The 24,011-nt window shown below is 39.7% G+C and overlaps 1 protein-coding gene across 1 annotated transcript in view; it reads left to right on the forward strand.

The window, feature by feature from the left end:
* The window catches only part of LOC150087183 (nose resistant to fluoxetine protein 6-like), a 132,645-nt gene that overhangs the window by 21,794 nt on the left and 86,840 nt on the right, over positions 1–24,011 (forward strand). Inside the window, exons 2-3 of the mRNA XM_090372398.1 lie at positions 2,039–2,283; positions 7,646–7,760. Of these exons, the coding sequence (XP_090228524.1) occupies positions 2,039–2,283; positions 7,646–7,760 (360 nt within the window). The remainder of the gene's footprint in view (positions 1–2,038; positions 2,284–7,645; positions 7,761–24,011) is intronic.

The following is a 24,011-nucleotide window of genomic DNA, read 5'->3' on the forward strand; positions in this document are numbered from 1 at the left end:
ACCAGCTTGAGAAGGAGTTGCGATTTTAAGTTGGATATCCCATCCAGACATATTCCCCGCGAAACTAATTAGAAATAATAGCAGTAGGTATATCTATTGGAATCACTTTAACCCTGGTTTCAATTTATATCCCGCCATTTTTTTTTTTTTTTTGTTTTTGCTTGCTCGTACTGATCTTCATAATACAATAGTTCAATTTCCACCTCTGCTTTGGGTGGTAGGCTAATTGAATCTTCACTGGACAACTAACTAGTCACTTTGCTGAAGACAGGATCTAACGTCCATATCCATCTTCCGTCAGGTGTTCCTTCTGCTTGAAATCTATTAATACGTTCTCCCTCTATCCTAGTATGGAAGAATGTAGAAATTAGAAATTTCTACATTCTTCCATACTAGGATAGAGGGAGAACGTATTAATAGATTTAAGTACTTTACTAGGTACTTTAATTAAGTACTTTACTAGGTCAGTGCTGAGAGATTGACACATTAGTGATCACTTCCCTACTCTCTGTAAAATAGAAACTGAGTTGACGTTTCGGTTTTAAAATCACATTACTCGGAACTTCCATAACACATCTACCTTGGTGATCAGCTAATTTGGTGCTCACTTACTGAAGAGGGAACTGTACATAATCACCAACAAAATATTAGCTTCAACCACTGGGTCAATTTCAAAATCAAGAGCTGGTAAAGAGATTTTGCAATCAATTATGGAGTATGGAGTTTGCCTTTGCGAAAGCAAGGAAGATTAAACCCTAGAAGAAACAATTCTGCAAATTCCCTACTACTGATCTGATAACCTCATTAATTAAAAGAAACTCGATGCCAAAGCACGACGAATGACACAGAAGGCCGCACGAGAAACTAAGATTAAATTTGGAAGCAGTGTTAAAAAGTATTGGTTGGTTGGAAAGCATCCACATACTAGTAGAAGAATTGAGCTGCTGTGAACGGATGTTACTGACAAATTTTCCCGTTTTTTTAAATTTAATTAGCATATTAAAAATTGTATTCTATAAATAGTTATATAGTCGTACTCACATTCGTTAATTTATTTTTAAATGTAGCTAGAGGTTTATAAGTTACTCTTGATATACGTATAACGTACATTCGTTGTCGTAATATATACTTACTAGCGTAAGCTTGATAGCAAAATACGTATTATTGCTGCATAACCGGTATAAGTGTTATTTATTGCACTTAAGTACTTTATTTCAGCGTAGTATTCTCATTTAAATTGAATTTGAACTGAAAGAACTTGTGAATCAGGTAACACAGCAGCAACCATCACTCAAAATGAGTTGGTTCCACAGGAGGTAGCTATTGTAGGTGACTATTGTCATGAAGGAAAACTGGTGATATATTGTACAAGGATATGTAACGTAGAATACGACAGGATTATGTCTGGCAAGGGGAAAAGTTGTAGAGCTGATACCATTTTTAAGGGCTTAAAAAGTGGTATTGTTGTAAACGTCATTGAGAGTAGGAGATCCGAGGATTACTTAACAAGTACAGAGAAATGTCGAGGAAAAATTCGCGATTTGGGATTAAATTTGAATGTGACTGCAGTTCTGCTTGGATACGACAGGAAGGAGTATATGATGAGAGCCTTGTCAATCAATTCGTTCCTGGAGAGATTGTGCAAGACACAAGGGGAAGAAATTTTTCCCAGCGTCGTCTTGCTTGGTAACAGGAGAGACTGCTTCTGCACCGATAAGATACACTTAAGTACCTAAACGTTGAATTAATACAATTATAATTCTTATTCAGTTACCTAATAAAAATTAATCCCAATCACTATCACATAATGAATTCATCATCAAGAACTTTCGAATGATAACGCGTCTTTGAGAGATGAAAAACTCGAGGTTAACATTGAGAACAAGCACACTCAAGATGAAATTAATTGTACAACATACCTTTATTAAACAATGTGCTATAAATTTCGGACCAAGTTGTAATTTTCTTTAATTATTTTGATTTTATCAAAGAAGAACTGATGGTGTACTTCACTAAATAAGCATTTTAACTTTTACAGTATTTGATGCAACTGGGAAACCAGCGAGTGGAATAATGTCTGGATCAACAGCCTCCTTCGGATCTTATCATCAGTGTCTCGATACTGTTGCATATAAAGAGAGTAGAAGATTTAATCAGGAAGTAATGTTCGTAGGGAAGTACTGCTCCGTTCAAATTACTCCATTCTCGCTTGAGAATAAGTTTACTTACAACGTATCAGAAGCAACGAAAGGACTGCAAAAGGAATTTGTAAAACGCAGCGGAGTAAGTAATATTTCATTTTGCCTGATCTTTATTGAAACACGAGGCCCGTCAGAAAATGAATGAAATTAAATCAATAGGAATTTTTACTTTGAATTTTATGCAGAATAACAATGGCCACCCTCGAAACAACTTCCCTCTGCAGTGGTCAAAGCAAGACTGGTATTATTCATCTGTCCACTCCCTTACAGTGTCGGTTACACACTTTTAAATTATCTTCTTCGACTCAATTTCTTTTTAATTTCGTTTTCAGTTTAGGAAAAAAAAATAATTGTTGTTGTTATTTGGTTTTTAGTAGCATTAGCAACTAAGGCCATATTGCTACTGGGATATGCGGTGGTCATTCCCTGACCTTTCCTCATCCTCCGTATTTGGTGGTTACGGGCTCGAACCCCGGTCTAATCAAGAAGCGTGTGTTACGCATTGCTGCTCCTGCCCACAGAGGCGCCAGGGAAAAGAGTAATAAGATGGAGCGAGGTTTGGGGTATCGGCGGTTGAGAGAGGATTGGAATGCTCTTCTGCTCCATAAATTCTGGAATGAAGAAGGCATAATGGGATGTTGCGTGGCCGTAATAGAAAATCCAATTTTTACCGATCTCTGGTCGCACACTAAGGATTCTTTTCTGTAACCGCTCGATAATTTCTCTGTACTAATTTGGGTTCATCGTTCGTCTCTGCGGCAGAAACTATTTATGAATGATTCCTCGATAATCTAAAAACACACAATCATGGTTTTCACTTTTGATCTGGTGGTTCGAGATTTTTTTCGGACTTGGAGATATTTTCGTGTGCCACTTCTCACCTTGGCCTTTTGGCTTCTGATCATCACCAGTAACGACTCATTTCAACATGTCTGGATCGAATTCTAACATATCAAGACACGTTCATTCGTTGCTTTTTTTTTTCCATCACTCAAAATCCTCAGAACCATTTTCGCATGGTCAAAGTTTCACTTAAAATTTTGTGAACAGCGTTCGGATTTAAACTCAGTTGATTAAATTCTGATTATTAACCTTCGATCTGGACGAATTAACGCTCCACTCTTTGGACATTGTCGTCAACTCCAGTGGTTGCTTGCCGTCCGGCACTTGTCTCATGTTCCACCATTTCATGTTCATCTAAAAGCATATTGTGCCAACGGAACAGTTGAGATCGTGATGTGTCATCACGTTATCGACGGGACTCGAATTGAGGTATTTTCATCCGGTGTGGGAAGGACGGTGATTCTACCAACTGTGCTACCCACAATGGCAAATGCACTAGCGTCAGGCGTACTGCCTCTAATGAGTTGAAACACATTACATGTTGTTGCGCTTCACTTCTTTCCAGTGTTGCCACTACACTGGTTACAAAATTAAAAAGTGTTCCTGAAAGTGCAAGGTGCTTTTTTATTATTATTTATAATTATCATCTGCTCCATAAATTCTGCAATGGAGAAGACATAATGGGATATTGCGTTTCCGTGGTAGACGATCCAATTTTGAGCGATCTCTGGTCGCATAGGAAGGATTCTTTTCTGTAATCGCTCGATAATTTCTCTGTACTAATTCGAGTTCATCGTTTGTCTCTGCGGAAGCAACTCTTTGTGAATGATGCCTCTAATGCGTACTGCCTCTAATGAGTTGAAACACACTTCATGTTGTTGCGCTTCACTTCTTTCCAGTATTGCCACTACACTTGTTACAAAATTAATCCTATTATTTTTCCAAAATGCCTCGGGAAAAACACGGGTGGAGAGAATCTCTGAAGGTTGCATTTGGGCTCGCAAGTCTTCAAAGCTCCTTCCAGAATCCCGTAGTCCTTCGTTTTAGTTTAGGAATGTTTAGTGGCAACGCTGGGATCGCTTTCACCGTTCTATTCTTTCTGGCTTTCCCAGAAATTTCTTCTTTTTCTAAGCAAAAAATAGTCCTGAAAGTGCAAGATGCACATTGAGCTATTCGGTAGTGTCAGGAATTAATTATCACTCCTACTGTTCATCGTGCATGAAGCGAGCACCAAAAAAAAAAAAAACCCGGGGTAGTTAGCCATCTGCAGAGGTGGACATGAAAACAAAACAAAATGCGTTAAACTCTTTTATTATTATATCCTCAGTTCTGGGTATTTTTGAATTAGTGTTATCGGTTAGGTAGGGACATGTTGGGGCTACAGAAGAAAAAGAGAAATTAAAATTACTCATAAGAGTAAAATAAAAAGTGATGCCCTAAGTACTTCACCCAGCGCGGTGCCCTACGATAGACGCCCATTCGCAAGCTATCAGGTACTGCGTACTCTAATGGCATACTAGGTTTGCTTAGAGTATTATTCCCACACGTACAACAGGCTTGTCCTTATCCTAGGACCAAAGTTTCCCTTTGTCTTAGGACAGTGTCAAGATCTATATGGAATGAAGTTCCAAATAGATCTTGAAGTTCCCAGATCTATTTGGAATGAAGGTGCGGGTATTGTGGGACGCTTCATTAAACAGATCATTCAATTACAAGACAAATAAGGAAAAATAGACTAAATTCAATCTACTCAAGTCCTTTGTAAAACTCCAGCGTGTAATTTCTTTTGGCACATCTGAAACGGTTGTTTTGGTTCAGCAAATAATTGTATATTTTAGGCCGAGCACTTGAGGGAAAGGCGTGGGTGATATTAAAACGATGTAATGCTAAATAGCAGAAGACACTTTCCCATGGTACGGGCGGTAATCTCTCCACGAAAGCTGAATATCAGTTGATGGAGGGAAGGGACTATTAATCTACTGTATTTTAAAATTTGTGTTAATAAATTAGGGAGTTACGTCGATGAGCGTTTGCTTATGTAAGGCGTTAAGTTGATACGATGTGACTGTCTTAATACAAAGATTCGTTTTTTTGTTGTTTTTTTTTGGCAGTGCTTGTATAATCTGTTTTTTTGAGTGGATTGTTTGCCGTATTTCATTTATCCAACACCTGCTTCATGACATCAAAATTTAATTGTTCTCTATGTAGTACTTAGGGGACAATTAAATTTAATCCTGTCTTACTTGTTTCTGAAGTTAGCAAATAACCTGTTGAGGAACCCTATCAGATGCAACGGCTATCATTTTCCAAGTTCTTAATTTTCAAAACATAAATAGAACAGCATACTTTATTTTATTGGAAAATTTCCTTTGGTGTCACAACGGTGTATAATTCATTAGCAGAACTGTGGCGACTTTCGTCCATTTTTTTTTCTCTGACTGCGTGGTTAGAAAAAAAATCCCCCAATGTCAGTCAGTTTATCGCTTTGACATCTGTTTACACTAGTTTTAATTACTGGAGATAAGGGGATGTTAATGAGTTAACTGGGTATTTTTCTGCATCTTCCCTACGAGCGGCTGGATCCAGCATTCGCGCAGCTCCATCTATATGGGCTGGTTTTAATTAAGGAGGGGAGAGGAGAGGGTTAAATGCCTTCCAACAACAATTTTACTTTAAATCTCGTCTTTATCTAAAACATTGTTTTCCAAGTTAATATGCTAAGGATGGTCAAGATAACAATGTTGCATATCGTAATTGGGTTGCATTGAAATCTCCAGGTTCATTTTCTGCCGGATTCCGTATCACAGTTCGCAACAATTGTGTAGCAGTTATTAAATAATCCAAAATAGAGATTTCGAAAAGGCTATCAGCGAAAAACTTGCTTCTGGTTCAAACGATAGTGGAACATTCTGATGTATTACCAGAGTTACTACTGGCCACAATTTCCGCCCATCCGCATTCAAAAACTGCTAAAATATGATGGTTCTATTTTTACCTAAGCTAAAGATAAATTTGACCTGCTTGCATCATACGTTTTTTCTAACTCTTGTATTGACGATTTTGATAAACCACCTTCCAGTACACTCCACTCCACTCTTCTGATCTTCCGTAAAAACGATGTCAGAAGAATTTTTAACAACCTGATGGCCGAGAAACCTCAAGGTCCTTAGGCTATTTTTCTACTTTTTTTCAAAACTTGTTCCTCTTCACTGTATCGACTTTTTACACTGTCTTATCCCACTGGTTTCCTTCTGCTTGAATATTCTCATATTTGCTCAGTTTTTTGAAAGGGTGACAAATTGATAACATTCAATTTTTGTCCCACTGTTCTTCTACTTTTCTAAAGTACGGGAGAAACCATTAACAGGAAATTTGTCTTCCAACTTCTCCATTAATGCTGGTGATCCTCAAGGTCTTTCTCCCCATTTCCCTTTTATATGTTGATTCCGTTGAATGTAAATCTCAACTATAGCTTTGCTGATGGTAGAACATTCCATTCCACCTTCTAGTTTGAGTAATCTTGCCTTGCACAACAGGTTAAACGGAATAAGTACATCATAAATATTGTCTCCAATATATTTAAAACACTGAATTTTCTCTATCACTCTCGGCGTTGATTTGCTTATTGTTCCAACACCTGTGGCAGTGCCCTCAAAATCACTTAAGCACTTCTAGATTTCATTCAAAAGATGGCAATTAGGTTAATTAATGACAAATTTCTAACAAAGCCTCTTCCACTGTCTAATAGATGTAGATGTTCTTTTTCTGCTATGTGCCTTTTCTATAGATATTATTATAATTCCCATTATCTGTTCCAAACCAGTCGCAAACGTGTCGCAACCAGTCAACTATATTTTATTGTCCAAATTCAAACTCAGAGAACTAACTTTTCATCTTCATTTATTCCTTCAATTTTTCTTTTCTGAAAAATGTTCCTTTAGAAGTATTCACTGAAACTTACTCTACACAATACAATTCAAGTGTAACGTTCACAAGTACCTTCTTTCATCTCCCCCACCTTCCAACCCCTCAAATTTAAAAAAAAAAAAAAAAACTTACAAAAAGAAATTCTGAATGCACTGTCTTAGATGAAAGCTTCAGAAATGTCCAGAGAAGCATTCCTATTTCGATTCATACATGCATGGAATGCAATTTGTGTAATACATTTAGAGAAAATTGAGCATATGTTTCCAATATGCCATATCTTTCGCGGTGCAGTGCACTAACCCTTTGAATTGGTATCTAACGGTATACAGTGCATTAAGTTTCCATTTGAGAAGAAAAATATTTAGCTTCGTTTATAAAATAGCAGGACAGTCGAATAAGGATTTTGTTTTTGGATTTTTGGATTTTGTTTTCTTTTGTAAAACCCGATTATAGGCCCCATCCTGAAATCAGGATGGGGCCTATAATCAGGTTTATAATTAGACAAAAAACATGGCCTATATCTGGGGTAAATACCCATGATCTTGTATAAAAATCATAAGTGAGCCCACATTCGTAGAAAATCATTAACACAATCGAGAGTCTTGGTGATTCTATTCATAAAGGTAGTGTTTATCCAATAAGTTTTATAGTTTCCTTTTTTTTGTTCTTCACAGTTAATCGAAATCCTGGAAAATTTTAACGGAATGTTTCACTACATCAGCTATCAGATAGGCCTTTGCGTACCATCCACGTGCATTCGTGACGATGTCCACCAAATGGCATCAGCAGGTAAGTTTTTTTTATTAGAATGGTGTTGGGTTTATAATTTTGCATGCCTAAGCATCATCAACCAGTACCCAATGCTGTACTGTGCGAATCGTTTTAAATTAGGCCGAGAAATGAAACTAAAGGGGTTAAAAATACAATAAAACTAAATACTAAAGAAAGCATTATATAACACTGGATAAATGAGTACTAATTACTGCTTGTATATATATATATATATATATATATATATATATATATATATATATATATATATATATATATTAATAGGCACTGAACAGGGACCAACACCCATAACTGTACAAGTAAAATTAATTATCAAGATCTGTTTCTATGAACCCAATACCAGTTTTAGAATATATGGAAAAATATAATACAAAGCATCTAAATAAGAGGAGAAAAATCAGCATTACTAGTATTGAATGCCCATATCTTGGTTACAACATTGGAATCCGGCATGTGCAGCCGTACTGGAACCCATGGACATTCGGAAGTGATCCTAATAGGTGTGAGGTCGAGACCTAACACATCCCTTTAATCCCATCTTTAAGAAGAAGAGAGAGATACGGAGCAGACCGGACTGGGATCAATCGACGGGTGGTTCGTACTGCTTGGATCAACTGCATTCCAATAAGTCTCTTTCCCTTTGGTACTGGGGCAGAATAAATATTTCATTGGAAATGTGGGTGTGATACTCTAAGCGCTCGACGTGATCACATGTATATGGAGAGGAGACCTCTAAGTGACCATGATGGTCGTCCAGATTAGCATCACTGGGATCCAACACTTACAGCCAAGGTTCCAGGCTAACGTCAGACGAATTCGACGTGTTTTACTAGCATTTTGACCCGTGGAAACGCGGAAAGGAGTATCCTTGTGGTTGAGTAGCCCAGCTTCCACAAGCCGAATGGTTCTAAGACGGCTCTCCCACGATAAATTGGATAGTGGGTCAACCTGCAAGGGTCAAAAATGTAAATGGCATGCCGCTACTCTCATAATCCGAGGAACAAGATTCGTGCAAGTGACGGTGCTAATATGGTGTCTGGGTAGCCCTTGCTACCCACTCCCGAGCGCATTCACTGCATTGTCGTCCCGTTTGGACTGCTTGTTGGATGTGGAATCCGGGCACTGAAGCAAAACAAAACATAATATGAATCCTGATAACCAAAATTTCTCTCTGGTTACGCAACACCGTCCGTACCAGAAAAACTGTGTTTCTACCCCGCTAAAGTCACCTCAGCCAAAGCAGAGAAATCAGAAATTATGCCAGGTACAATAACTCGTTACTGATAACAAGCTACAGGTGAGAAAACTATAGGAAAAATATCATCCTTCTTTATCTAGAATGGATTACAAGGGTTGGCGGTCTCTTCTAAATTGCTTAAACGGTGACATCATTGTAAATGATGTCACCGTTTAAGCCTAGGTGACATCATTGTAAATCCTAGAAGGACAGCTCCTAAGACAAACATGTATTGGGGGAAGGAAGATGGAGATCACAGTTATCTCCCGTAAGACACTAAGTTCATCCCGGGTTGTCATCTCAGAATGGGATGTCCTTGACGTAGCCCAGTGGTCAGGAGCGAGAGTGCATAGCACGCGTTCCTTGAGTGGACCGGGGTTCTAGCCCGTGACTACTAAATACGATAAATATTTGTATTGACGATTTATTGTAAACTCTACTGACTTGGTTGTCGTGCCGGAGTATAAACAGAAAATTTATTTTTATTTATTTTGAATTATCCGAAAAAGAAATCTGTTCTGTCACCAAACTTCAAGGAGTTACAGCTATTAAAAGAATATTCGTCCTCAGAGCCTGGAATTTTGTTCCCACTAGAAACATCATCCTGACCTTTAATTCACCAACGTCTCCTAATAAGATTAGAACAGGCTATATTAATTGTCCCATGCGTTCATATGTTCTCTCCTTTAAGGTTCTTTAAATAATAGAAATATGGACAAGCTAGAATAACCAGTCGTCTAGCCCTTACACGCGCTCAATGTGCTGCAAAGGACCACGAAATTTCATTATGTTTAACGACAAAACCCACCAAAATTAACTACCATGGAGAGCATCCTGCATACTCAAGCATGTCAGAGATGGAAAGAAAAGGAAGTACGAAGACATAGAGCAGTGTTGAACATATCAAATCAGGAGGCAGGTATGCCGCTCAAATCCTTAAATAGAAACAAATTTATGTAAGCTCAGAAAGTAGCAAGGAGATATTCCAAACTAACATAAATAAACGACTGTCCCACTAAAAGAGTTACTCATGGCAATCGCACGCTACCTGTTAAGCTCACATAAACTGCACAGAAGGATCAATCAGCTTCCAATCCAATATCCATACTTCCCAATGTTCCATCAGTCTCAAAGGAAATTGATACAGAAAAGAATAAAAACATTCGGTACCTCCTAGTTCTCAAATATGGACTTCAGTGCAAGGGGTTAACAGACGATGCAGGATTGGAACTCTAGGGGGAGGAAGAAATGGAGAGCAGATGTACTGCTCCAAGAAAAGATAAATCCAAAATTAAGAAAAGTAAGCCCACAGCACTTCAGAAGCCGGCCGACGGATCCACCAACTCAAAATGAAACCGTCTATCGATATTGCACTCTCTCCTCTCCGATGGACAGCTCACCTAGTGTGTGAATGCACTAGATAGTTGAACCAGGTCCGGCTACACTTATACTGAACATTGACACGCAGAAAAAGTGACACACACAGGCTTATATACAGTTGTTTTGTTTTTCATCACAGATGAGAAACAGAAACTTCGAGATACCTCAAGGTTGAATTCGACTAACGTCCAGAGATCACCCAAAACAAGAAACATATTTATACATATATGTCCCAAATGGATATAAAGAGAATGAATGAATGAATGCGTGCGCACGCACACACACACAATATGAAAGAATGAATATAAATTTGTATATAAATCTTGTATAAAAATGAATGCATATAAATATTGAGAATGTATATAAAATTGTGTGTATAAATAAACGAATGAACCCAAAATAAGGGCTAAATTCATACAGTAGAACTGTCGTAGATTCCGAAAAAATAACGATGTCAAGCCTCTTCCTTCAAAAGCATGACCCAGTTTGCTTTGGCTAGGAGCAGACATATTTGAAAGCAAATAGAAACCCTTCCTTTAATAATGCTACTATCATCATATGGTAAGGACAACACTGGGGATGGACCAGGCCATGGAGGATTCTCTGTCTTCGTGGGCAACCAGGTTGCATTTCAACGTGTGCCGCTTTCCTCTGACATAGAAGCGGTAGCAATGGGCCTTACGGTAGGGTTTCCTGTTAACAGTCTGTTCGATTTAATTGCCAACTTCTATTAACATCAACCAGACAGACAGACCTTGATGATCTCATTGTGCAGCTGCCCACGCTGTGTTACTCCTCGGCAATTTCAAAAACATGACGTTGGCTGTGGTGTCGATTGAATGGAAGGGACATGTCAGCATATGCTCAATGACAACGACCCCTTCCTTCTAAATATGGAAACTAACACCTTTATCCATATACCTACACATACGGTCCTGTGCTCTTCTTTTTTCTATGCGTTGCCCTTTTCTGCTTCCTCACTTCTCCAATCACTTTGGAGGTAGAGGAGAAGCTTTATGGAAGTGAGGACTTCCCCGCGATAGCCGACCTGCTTAATGGAAGACCGTGTGTTCCTTTTAAGTTTCCGTAGTGGAAGAGTAATGAGGCTGACTTGAATGCCGTTTCAACAACTGGCAGAGAGTGACATAACTACAGTTAGACAGCAGCTTTTATCAATGATGCAATGGCGTACATAACAAAACTTTGTCGAGCCATCTGCTATTACAATTCCGAAAATATCTACCCGTTTCCAACATTTCCCAAACCTTGGTGGAATGCAACATTTCATTTAATTTATTTACACACAATTTTATGTACATTTTCAAGATTTATACACAAGATTTATATGCAATTTTAAATATACATTCTCATGTGGGAACATCTGTTTGTGTGTATTTGCGTTTCCGGGTAGTTTCTAGGCTAAAAGCCCATCTCCAACTTGTCCCCTGTTTTTGTACAAAAACTCTGTATAGCGGGGCCTGGAAAAGTGTAAAGGTTTGGGTGTGAGATGTTAGAGTGTGTTCTGGTTTGTGCCAGGCAACGTTTTCACAAGGGAGCAGCCAACAGCTGGGCAGCTGCTGCTGCCTGGTATCCAACCCTGGCACTAGGATCCAGGCCTGGGTCTATTATCGCACGTATTGTGCGAATAAGCGCTAAATCCCGCACCCACTCGAGGTAGTGCAATACCAGTGGGAATGTGAAATGCACATTTCATTTATTTGCATACACAATTGTATGTATATTTTCCAGATGGAATGCACAGAAGCAAAAAATGCTGAGCACACAGCTTGTAGGATATTACCACATACTCTCTCTTATCCTGTAAATGTGCAAGCGCCAACTGACGCCATATTCGTCGTTAGACCCAAAAACAATCGGGAATCAGTTCATATCCCCTACTTAGTTGACAAGCACTAAGGTTATCTGGGATAAAATCGGTAAAATTGTATATCCCACTAGTCATCAGTCCTGGAATATAATGGGTGCGTTACTGCAAGCTCCCCAACTGAAATAGTTAATGCTCTTAGAGAGACTTTCTAGCATCTCTTCAATGTTGTCTTACTCTCCAGATTTGCTGGCCCTGAAAGACAAAAACATAGCCAAATAATTTTAAATCTGAGGATTCTCATCCTTATAATGACATTTTACCACAGAAGAGTTAAAACATTTCTAACTCTTACAGGGAGAACTACTATTAGACAGGATTTCATTCATTATGAAATGACTAGACATCTGTCAAAAATTCCATGGACCACTTGCTCTGTCTGTGTAATCGAAAATTCATAGAGGCGCAGTTTCTGGATTCCTGGAGTAAAGCAACCGCATTTGCTTTTCCAAAACCAAGAAGAGTTCGCGAATTCCCAACAAATCGACATCCAACTGACTATTAATCTGTGGAAATCCTATAGAGAATGGTGAACGTCCCTTTATGTGGTTTTTGGAGGCAAATGGTTTATTCTTCAGAACGCAGTGCAACTTCCGAAGGAAGAGATCCGCTTTTGAAATATTGGTTAGGTTAAAAAATTTATCCCAGATCAATTCTTAAAACGAGACATCTGGTGTCAACATTCTTCGATATGGACAAAGAGTATGACACAACACGGAGATTTGGAATTTTAAAGATCTTTATGGCATCGGTTTTAGAGATCATCCCCTGACTTTCATTAATTTTTTTTTTCTTTCATCGTTCCTTCCAAGTTCGTACGGGACTTACATCCTTTCCGCCCTTTTGCAAAAAGAGGGAATACCCCAGGGATAAGGTTTAAGTGTTACGCTTTTGCCATCAAATTGAATTCCATCGCTGAATAATTTCCTACAAATATTAACAGTGCCTTCTGTGCCGAAGATTTCAGCAAATTTTCTTAGCCCTGCAATATACCAATTATCAACAAACAACTACAACATTATTATTATTATTATTATCTGTTTATTTCCACAAGGAAATCACCTCGGGACGGCAAAGTGCCAGGAGGGTGCAAGTACATATCAGGGTGCAAGAACAACATGCAGTTGATTGTCGCCTGAACTTAAGAGCAATGAAGAGTGGCACCGTAAGATAGTTTGTGTACATTTTTTGTCGCAATCGTACCTCCACCCTGGTTTTATTATTATTTTTTTCGAGATTTTTTATGAGCAACAGCGACTAAAGCCATATTGCTCCTGGTATACTGTCTTTAAATTGCGTGTGGTCTGAAGTCAATTTTCTGTTTGCTGGAAGAAATACCCAAATTTCCGGAATAAAAAACCACGCTACCCTTTCTGGAGACGACGTGCAAAAGGCCCATATAAATTCCCCATGTCATCGGCGGGACTCCAATTCACGTCTTCTCAACCCAGTGTGGAGGACGGCGATCCTACTAACTGTGCTACCCACGAGGGCCTTCTACCCAGAATCGCGGAGATGGGGGAAACCCCTGGTGCCGTCTGACACTAAATCTGAATTGAGACAGACGAAATGCTTTTACAGTTGTACCTGAGATAAGATTTTGTTCCTTGTATTTAATACAACGTTGTCATATATAGTTCAGCTAAGAGAGAAATGCACATGTGGCTTGGATATTCTACCCTCAATCTCCTCTAATTCTTGTGGTGCTAACCGATGCTCTCTATTGCGAGCTTATCGTGCACTTGTGCGATTTAAATTAGATTATGAATACACATCTGCTACTTTCCGTGTACCGCTACGGCAGGATCCCATCAACCATTAGGTAATTCGTATTTTTTAATGGAGCATTCGAACATCTGTTGTCCAGAGCCTGTATGTCGAAGCAAATTAACCATCGTTATTGGAAATTAATGGGAACAATTCGTCGGAACAATTTTCCCTATAGTATGCTAACAAACTGTAATCCTGCAAGATCACTCCACGCGTACATCCATTTTTGAGTCACGATGACAAAATATTGATATTACTCGTACTACTGTCAGATCTGCCCAGAGAGCTTATCATCACTACGAACAGTATTTCCTAGTCAAAAAGGCAACCACTTCCAACCTGGCATACCCAAACATCATAACAACTACTCTGTAAAAAAATTCAGGTAAAGTCACAACCACATCTTCTATCCATCAACAACTCCATACTACTCGCCGAGGGCGAATGCTCTCAGTTCTTGATTCTTCATTGATGGGGCAAAGTCAGTCATCGGTGCTGCCATCTTCCCAGATAACATTATATCTGAGAAGATTCCCCACGAATGCAGCGTATACTCGTACACAGTTGAGTTGTATGCTATATAACGAGCCTTGAACCACATTAAAACCTACAATTACCGAATATTCAGACAAAAAGTGTATACAGGCTTTATCAGGGTTGACATATAATCCCCATTCATTACTGACCCGGATCCTGCAGAGCTACATTCTCTTTCTGCTGGATTCAAAGCGACATTGAGATCAGGGGTCATGAACTGGTAGACCCAGCGGCCAGATCACCTAAAGCCAAGAACAGTCGTAGCCGGTTAGTCCCTTTGTACAGAGTGCAGGCAAGTAATACACTCAAAATTATTTTCCCAATGGCAACAACCTTGGCAAGGGCAGGTAACAAATAGGCTACAGCCTATTTGTTACCTGCCCTTGCCAAGGTTGTTGCTAAAGATTGTAATCAAACGCTGGTAGTCCAGGTTGCGCAGGAACTACAAAGAAGTTGTTCTTGCTCCTCTCCGAACACAACAGAGTAATCTTACTCGATCATGTGACAAATTTTTACCCATACGACATTTTATCGAAGTGTCCATTTCATAGACACGAACGTCTTTTAAATTTTACTGCTTTAATCATCTGACTCATACACGCAGACTTTATACGCTAATGACCAGGTGTAAGCAGTTTTTAGTTAATTAAAATCATTAAAACTTTACACCTGTTTTTAAAAATTACCTTTTTATCCCTCTTTCGTGTATTTTTTGTTTTACTATTATGCATTTCGATATAGTGAAATGTGCAAAACTAAAATTTCGATATAGTGATATCTTAATTGTTCTCTTTTATGTGACCTGGTTTTGGCCCATTATAGATTTAGCTAATGTTAAAAATAAAAAAAATGCTCTAAACGAACTTGGCATCCTACTCGCTTTTGGAGAATCTGCGCGTACGTGGTGGTTAGGCGCATAGTACACCAGGATTTTTTCCCCTTTATGAGTAATATAAATCGCTCTTCTTCTGGAGCCTCAACAAGGGTCCCGACGAACCTATCGGACGACACCGATAATACAAGTACGAAAAGACTCAGATCTGGGAATAGACAGCCATTAGTGACACCGCTTCTCCTGATTCTCCATTCACTGGACAGCAAACAATCAGGAAAATGTCACCATTCTTCGTATCCAAAATAGGTAAAAAAGCAACGTTTTCACAACATTTTAGTCGAACCTTCAAGTCAAAGCATGTCCAATAAATGCAAAAATGTCACATCGGTGGGGAGACAAAACTATCATCGTAAACCCCCATAAATTCTGAACTCTTCACGCGGTGTCATATCACAGTGGGATGTTCATGTATCTGACGAAGGCATCTGCTCTGAAATGAAAGAATTTTCATTTCAGAGGAGATGCCTTCATTTCAGAGCAGATGCTTTCATTTCAGAGCAGATGAAATGAAAGAATTTTCATTTCAGAGCAGATGCCAAGCGGATATCGATGGGTAAGAATGGGAATCTCGTTCCTCCGGTTGTTTTTATCCTTACATTCAACACCCTGCTGTCTCCAATTTCCATTAACGCAGGCTACTTAAACTGCCCTCAAACACATTAAAATTCCTCAGTGGATTTAGGATTTACATCCTAAATCCACTGAGGAATTTTAAATACCAAAAAGATGGAGACTTTAAACAGCCTGTAGTGGCTCCCCTTCCTGCGCACGATATGGACTCCTCAGCCTCCAAGTCAATCTGTAGTTACTTTCAAGGAGAGAACCCTACATATTCTCGAAAAAGCCAGAGGTAGAAAGAAGAAAAAGACATTCAGAAACTGAAACCACAACTAAACTTCAGCTATCAAGAGCCAGATACCGCATCCAACCAATAAATAGCGACAAGACTTCATATACCCAGAATTTCTGATTATTATGGTCAAACGATGCTGCCCAAATAAGACAGTTAGTTCCAATGCTATCAAGAGCAACCTGCTTACAAGAAATAGTGGTTGTGGAGGTTAAAGAGGTACCAGACGACTCAATCCTGGAGCTCTTTGCGGAAGAGGAAGAAAGGGATACAGATCAGCACCCTTTCTTTCCAAAAAATGAAAAAAATTCACAACTGAGAAATCAAAGCAACAGTCCTTCACAAGGAGCAGGACAGATCCAACGAACTGAAAATATGACCGCATTCAGATTCTTACAATGGAATTGTCGTGAATTCCGACAAAATAGTGATGACATCAAGGCTTTCCTGCATGAGCATGAACCAATTTGCTTTTGCTTACTTAATTTACATAGCTGTAGAATTAATCTCAAACACATGGGAATGGGCCTGCCCATGGAGTTATCGCCAGTTTTGTAGGTAATACCGCCTTTCATACCGCCTTTCAAGATTCGCCATTCTCCACCAACTTAGGGGCGGTAGCAGTTCGTCTTACAGTAATATTTACTGTAATTGTTTCTTCCATTTATTTAAAATATGGGAACTACATTCCCCAGGCAGACCTTGAAGATTTCATTAAACAATTGTCGTCTCCTTTTCTACTGCTGGAGGATTTTAATGGACATAGTATTATGAGGGGCACACTCACATCAATGGAAGGGGTTGGACTACCGAGCTTATTCTCAAAACCAATGACCCGGCCGTTCTAAATGTGCGATCTAACCTTCCTCCACATACCTACACGCAAATTTACTGCGATTAATCTCTCTATATGCTTCGCTTCTCTCCTCCTTTTGTACTTGGGAGGTTAAAGACAGCCTTTATGGTAGTGATCACTTGCGATGGGCACTGTTCTTCTGCTGAATTGGCTTCTATAATTCCCGCTCTCTCTTTTAAAACAGTCCGAACACGTGCCGCCACCAGCCAACATCCATTTACTGTCCAACTTCAAACCCACAGAACGAACTTTTCATCTTCCTCGTTTATTCATTCAACTGCCGTTTTCTGGAACAAGCTGCCTTCGTACGTATTTCCTGAAAATTACCGTCTACAGAAGTTCAAGTCTAATATCAACAAATATCTTCTTTCGTCTTCTCAACCTCCAACATAAGCACGATACTTAGTACTGTAGGTGCTAATACCTCTCGCGTTTGGGGTTTAAAAAAAAAAAAAAAAAAAAATGGGAGACTGCACCAGACGTCTAGGCTATCATGATGGAAGATCGATCAGGTTGAGTGGAGTGATATCCGGAAACTTTTAATGCTACAACACATCCCGATAATGACACAGTTTAGCACTGTCAGCTTCAACTACCTGAGGGGGTAACTTGTTCCAGTAATCAATTTGAATTGCTGTACATATACTGTGCTGCTACTTTATTAGGTACACCTACCTAGTAGCGTGTTGAGCTTCATTTAGCCTACAAAACAGCTTGAATTCGTGTAGGCATGGATTGAACAAGATGCTAAAAACGTGTAGGAATGGAGTACCATGCAGACATGAGTGTGTCACGCAGTTCCTCGAGATTCGACGGAGGTGTAGGCCTGCAGCGAACAGCCATTTCCAGCTCATCCCAAAGATGTTCAGTAGTATTGAGATTCGGGGACTGAGCGGTCTACTGCAGAAAAGAAAAGTCATTGTCTTGTTCCTGGAACCATTCCATAGTGATTCGAGCTTTATGCACCGCCGCATTATCCTGCTGGAAGTAACCATCGGACTGAGGATAAACTGTCAACATGAATGGATGCACTTGGATAGCAACGATGATTAGGTACGATGTAGCATTCAGACGTGAATCTATGGGTATAAATGGACCCAACGTGTGCCAAGCAAACATTGCCCACACCATAACACTGCCCCCACCACCTTGCACGGCAGTCGTCAGACATGACGAGTCCGTGGATTTATGTTGTTTTTCGCCAAATTCTGATCCTTCCATCAACATGATGCATAAGGAACTTAAACTCGTCAGACCAAGCAACTATTTTCCAATTCTCGATAGTCCAGTGCTGGTGTTCTGTACCCACAGGAGGCGTGCTCTCTTGTTTTTTATTGATAACAGAGGTAGGCGATGTGGCTGTCTGCTGTTGTAGATCATTCGCGACAAGGTGCGACTAGTGGTCCGTTATGACATTTTGTTCTGCGTACCAAGGTTGTATTGTGATGTGATGGGAGACATTGTTTGCTTGCTCAATTCTAGCCATCCTCCTCTGACCTCTTTCATCAACAAGCGACTTTATTCTACAGGAGTGCCGTTCAGAGGATGTGTTGTGTTCGTTGCGCCATTCACGATACACCCTTGAAACTGTGGTGCGTGAAACGTTCAGGAGAACTGTCGTTTCAAAGATGCTTTGTCCAGCACGTCTTGCACCTACTACCAATGCACGGTCGAATTCCATTAGATCTCTCCTTTTTCCCATTCTTGCTACGATTTGTACGCTTAACCGATACTAGAAAGGTTGTTCTGCTGCATTTATATCCACAACTGTGGTCATCTGACTTGCAGCTTTGTGGGACAAACCATTTGTGTGCGCAGCAGAAGTGTACCTAATAAAGTGGCAGCACAGTGTATGTCACTATCGGTATTACCCAATCATTTATTTCAGTATTGTTATTTTGGAATTTAATAGGGGATTATTATATTTGTGTTTATGAACAAACACAAATATAATATTTGGGCTTATTTTCTATCCAAATTAACTGAAATTAGAACAGCAGTTTAAACTGATTTAGCATACCAGAATTGGGGTGCTTACAATTCTAAACAACATAAAACTGTTGGTTTAAGAATTACACCGCTTTTTTCAGCAACCGGCACAATGAATGATGTGGGTGAAAGGTAGATGGAATGAAAGAGAGGAGGAACTCTGGTGAACGTTCATTAACCATGAAGCTCCAACAGAATTTCTCCAGACGATAGTAATGGCAGTGCAATTTTTTTAAAACCAGGTCGGAGTAATTAGGAAAAGCCCATGAAATTTACAGTTGCCGGCGAACGACAATTTCCATTAAGATTTCAAATACAAAAGATTGGGATCATTTGCATATGACGCCAAAAAGACGAAACAAAACAGAAAGCCAGCAAATAAAAATGTACAACTCTGACATATTTCTTACCTTGGAATAATTTGGTGGAATGAAATTCTGTCGATAAACCAGAATACGTCTTTAAGAAATTCGTCTTTCAGGAAACTAACTACGTGTATTTGCAGTCCATTCAAATAATATCCTCCATAGTTTTGAACACACAGTAAATATACAGATTTTTTTTTGAACACAAGATAATCTAAATTAAGAATTAAAGCACAAAATAATGGCAAACGAGGCGAAACAGATCCAATATGGCAACCTACAACACGTGTATTGTCACTGTAACGGTTCTTCACTACAACTGCCTGTTCCGTATAGACAGCAGTAAACTCTCGTGACAAAATGCGCTTGTTTATGTGGCGTAACAGGTATGAAATTAACTAGCGCCATGAACCTTCACTTCTGTGGTGATGTACAGATAGGCACAAGAAAGTAGCAAGTTTAGAGGAGTATCTGCAAAGCTTAGTATTGCCATTAAAACTTTACAAATAGCATTCAAAATAAGAAATAATACTTGCATTTTATTAAGTTCTCAATGCCAGTACTGGATTTACTGAGTTCCAATACCTCAATGCCGTTTGTGTTTGTTGTATTGAAGGACTGCCGATTGGCAGGTGGTTACCACGACAGTCTAATCTGAGCAGACTCCTGCTTTTGAGGGTGACTGCCCCTGGGATCTGTCCTTGGACTTGTTTTTTGGAACATAATACTCGATGAGTACTTGAATGCTCATGATGTAGAACACATCCACGTCATCGCTGATAAAGAAGTTCTGTTTTTTTTCTGGGAAGACTTCCGTGGGAAGGTGGAGGAATGGCTGCTGCCTGTTTGAGCCATATGACATCTTCGTCCAATCTGCATAGGTTTGAAGTTTCCGCGCAGAAGTCTGTGGCTCTGCTGCTACGGGGTCAGCTTAGTTGGATGCGATCATCCCTTTGAGATCTCTCGCTCAGTGTGGTCAGCCAGAAAATTTACCTTGTTGTTTGTCTGGAAGAGCGAGTGACCTTTTTAGATCATGCTAATTATTTAAAACAGAAGGTAAGGCCGGCTGCATGCCAAGCTGCAGAGAGTTATCCGCGTCAATTGTGCTATTACGGGGAGGGTCTACCACCTCTTCTACGATTTTATCGATACCCACATTGTGACTTACGCGGCCGGGTTTCAGGAGGGAAAGGTATAAACAGCACTGTGAGAGAGTCCCTTCTCTCTGGTTAAACATTTGCTCTTCTTGACACCACAAAATTCGTGTCGACCAGTCGCTACGAAAGCTTTATGTGTTAGCTGGGAAGATTTTAGCTGACCTGCTCGTGGTGCGATTATGTTTACTATATGCATTGAAAGAAGTGGATCCCAAGAATTGTTGAGTGGGGGGCCTCAGTTGGTCCCTCAGAATTTGAGAGGAACAGCCCGCCATCTGGCACGACCATCGGTCGTGCCAGATGGCGGGCTGTCCAATGGCCTGCTTCTGTCATCTAAGCGGAGGAGAACCCATGATGAATTGATACCCTGTGGCAAGGTCAGTGGACTAAATCTATGCAAGGAAGACATTTGCATGCTTCCTTGTCCTCCGTTAGAGCTGTGGACCAGTGGATTAAGCCCTAGTTGTAGTTTGGATTCTCGGCCTCTTTCCTCCTGAGTGGACATGTTCACAGGTCCAGGTTTTTCCAACTGGGCTCGGCTGGCTCGAATCTTTGCCCATGTGGTGAGCCAGAAACCAGTCTCCTCATTCTGTGGATCTGCTTACTCGTTTGGAGCGGGGATGCTCGCTCTAACTTGTCACAATGCGTGATTTGTTTTATGCCAGTAAGTTCTCCGATTTTTGTGATTTTTTTTTTTAAAGAGGCGTTCTGGAGGAGGTCCAGAATGCCTTAAATAATAGTGGCTTACCTCCTCGTGGTGGTAATTGATGGTGAAGACGCCATGGTGTGCCCCCCTCCACGACGACAAATGGTCAAATCTCTCTCACTCTCTCTCTAAATTGATTTAGTATTGTTTGTTATTGTAATAGCCAACTAGTTGTTATAAGTCAATGAATAATAACACGATGAGAAGGATTCGCATACGGGCGAAAAGCCCAGGTGTCGAGTCAGATGATAGTTAACCTAATTGAAAATATCTCAAAGTTGAGACGTAATGCAGCTCAACCTAATTACTGTTGGTTCTGGGGTCTCTACCGTAGTCTGCGCGTGTAGCACAGTGGTATCGTCACCGTCCTCTCCACATCGGGTGGAAAAGGCCCTGGTTCGAATCCCGTCGATGATGCGAGGAACTTTAGTGGGCTTTTTCACTCCGTGCAGAGTTAGTCAGTCTCAGGCGTAGATAGCAAGGTTTTTCCCAGCAAACTGGGGTTTTTCGTCCAGCAAAACGACAAATCGACTGTAGAACACACGCAATTAACAGACATAAGACACAGCATGGCAGATGAATTTAATTATCTGGGTGGCCTAAATATAATAGCCTGGTTTGGTTTTTGGTCTCTACCGTGATCTAATTTTGGGGATTCGATAAGCATGTATACCATAGCCCTAAACTACATAAAATATCCATGTGGTCGTAGGAGGTACCACTTTAGTCATAATCAACGTCATCCCTCACACATAATGGCCTTTACTTGCCTTAGCGCCGTAAAATCCCCAATAACAACAAGAATATCATCATTACGAGTGGAAAGGCTCAGGTTTGAATCTCAACGACTTTTTTGCAATCCATGCTGCCTATGTTAGTCGGTCTGAGGAGTGGACAAAAGGTTTTTTCTCCTCAGAAATTCTAGTTTTTCTTGCAGAAAAACAGGCAAACCGAACAGAGAACACATGCAATGTACATAATATACCCGAGTAGATCAGGAAATTCTCGGGTGGCTCTAATATGAGAGCTTTTTGAACCTAAAATTAGCATTTATAAATTGTTCACAAAAATCGTAGATAGCTGCCACCACCTTTTCAATACCTTCTACTGCGCCACCTCCAACAAAATCAGGTCCTAAAGAAAAGCTAAGAAAATTTGAATCATCACGTTCAACTTATGGTGAAGAGCGGCAGACACCAGAGCTTGAAGTCCTCCAGAAGGAGGCTTAAAGATCCGGAAAGTCTAATTGTAGTTGTTGTAGGGATTTAAGAGAATCAACGACTCAGACCGTTTTGCTCGGTATGTACTGTCTGTAAAAATTGCATGTGTTCTCTGGTCGATTTTCTGTTTACTGGATTTAAAACCTGAATTTCCGGTAGAAAAAAGAAAACTACGTTGCCCTCACCCGATACCGACTAACTCAGTCACGTTGTGGAAAAGGCTCATAAAAATTGCTCACACCATCAATGGGATTCGAACTCAGGTTTTTTCCACCAGCGCTGGTAGGATGACAATTCTACTGTGCTACCCACGAGGGCTGTCTAATTGCATAATGGATAAATTCTTAAAATAGACTTTCCGCCGAATCTGTCAAACATCGGTGATATCGAGGCCCTCCTTTTTCTCTAGCTGAAAGATTTAATTATAAATGACGACCTTTCATTACGAACAGTTGTACTTCTTTACAAATTACTTCACTCATAACCAAATAGAGAAATATTGTTATCGTAATTCGTCCCGTAGTAGGGACGGACAGAGATTTACGCCCAACTCCGGGATGAAATCTTTCAGGAAGGCCTCTCTCTCGTTAAAGAATTTGCCTTTCCTTGTTTTACGACTACTGTCTTACAACAGACATGATTACCCTGCGAGGAAGCAGGCATCCGTGGGATGAGTGGGTGATTACAGGGCCAATGTTCGAAAGCAACGACGTCTTCCTCATAATGTCATTTCATACAAGGGAAATTAATCGCAAACGAATTTTCTAATTACAAGGTAATAAAATCATACAGTAATCAGAATTATACTGGACTCGTATGAGGACATTCACTCTGCAACCATATGGTAAGAATATCCGGTTGTGCTTTAATTCCAGCAGCATGGATTTGTGGACACCTGATGATAAAGATGCAATATGGACGGTAAACGTCACGTGACATTAGTGGAAGATTCTAGAAATTTCCAAACTGACAACGCATTAACCATTTTAAATCTTTTATATTTAAAAACATAGTTAAACAACAAATTACAATGATTATTATTATTATTATTATTATTCAATTTATTACATATGCTTCACCCCTGAACAGCCTTCAGCTAGGATGGTTCCTATATACATTTGTACATTATAAGTTAGAGAGAAAACATAAAAATCGTACATAAATTACGCATATTATTATTATTTCTATTTTACAGAAACATTAGTTTCTATATTCCAACAAAATAACATCTAAAGTGAGCAAATAAAGAAGATACAAATATATACAGTGACACGAGCAAAAGGTAGAGACATACAAACACATACGCGTCCTAATATGTGCATATACAGCCACTACATATACATACAAAACACAATGATTTAAAACAAATTAATTCTTCAGCAAAGTAGAGTTGATGGGAAA

The sequence above is a fragment of the Mastigoproctus giganteus genome, chromosome 4 (assembly GCF_048544385.1).
Source record: "Mastigoproctus giganteus isolate SK-2022 chromosome 4, ASM4854438v1, whole genome shotgun sequence".
In the NCBI taxonomy this organism is placed as follows: domain Eukaryota; kingdom Metazoa; phylum Arthropoda; class Arachnida; order Uropygi; family Thelyphonidae; genus Mastigoproctus; species Mastigoproctus giganteus.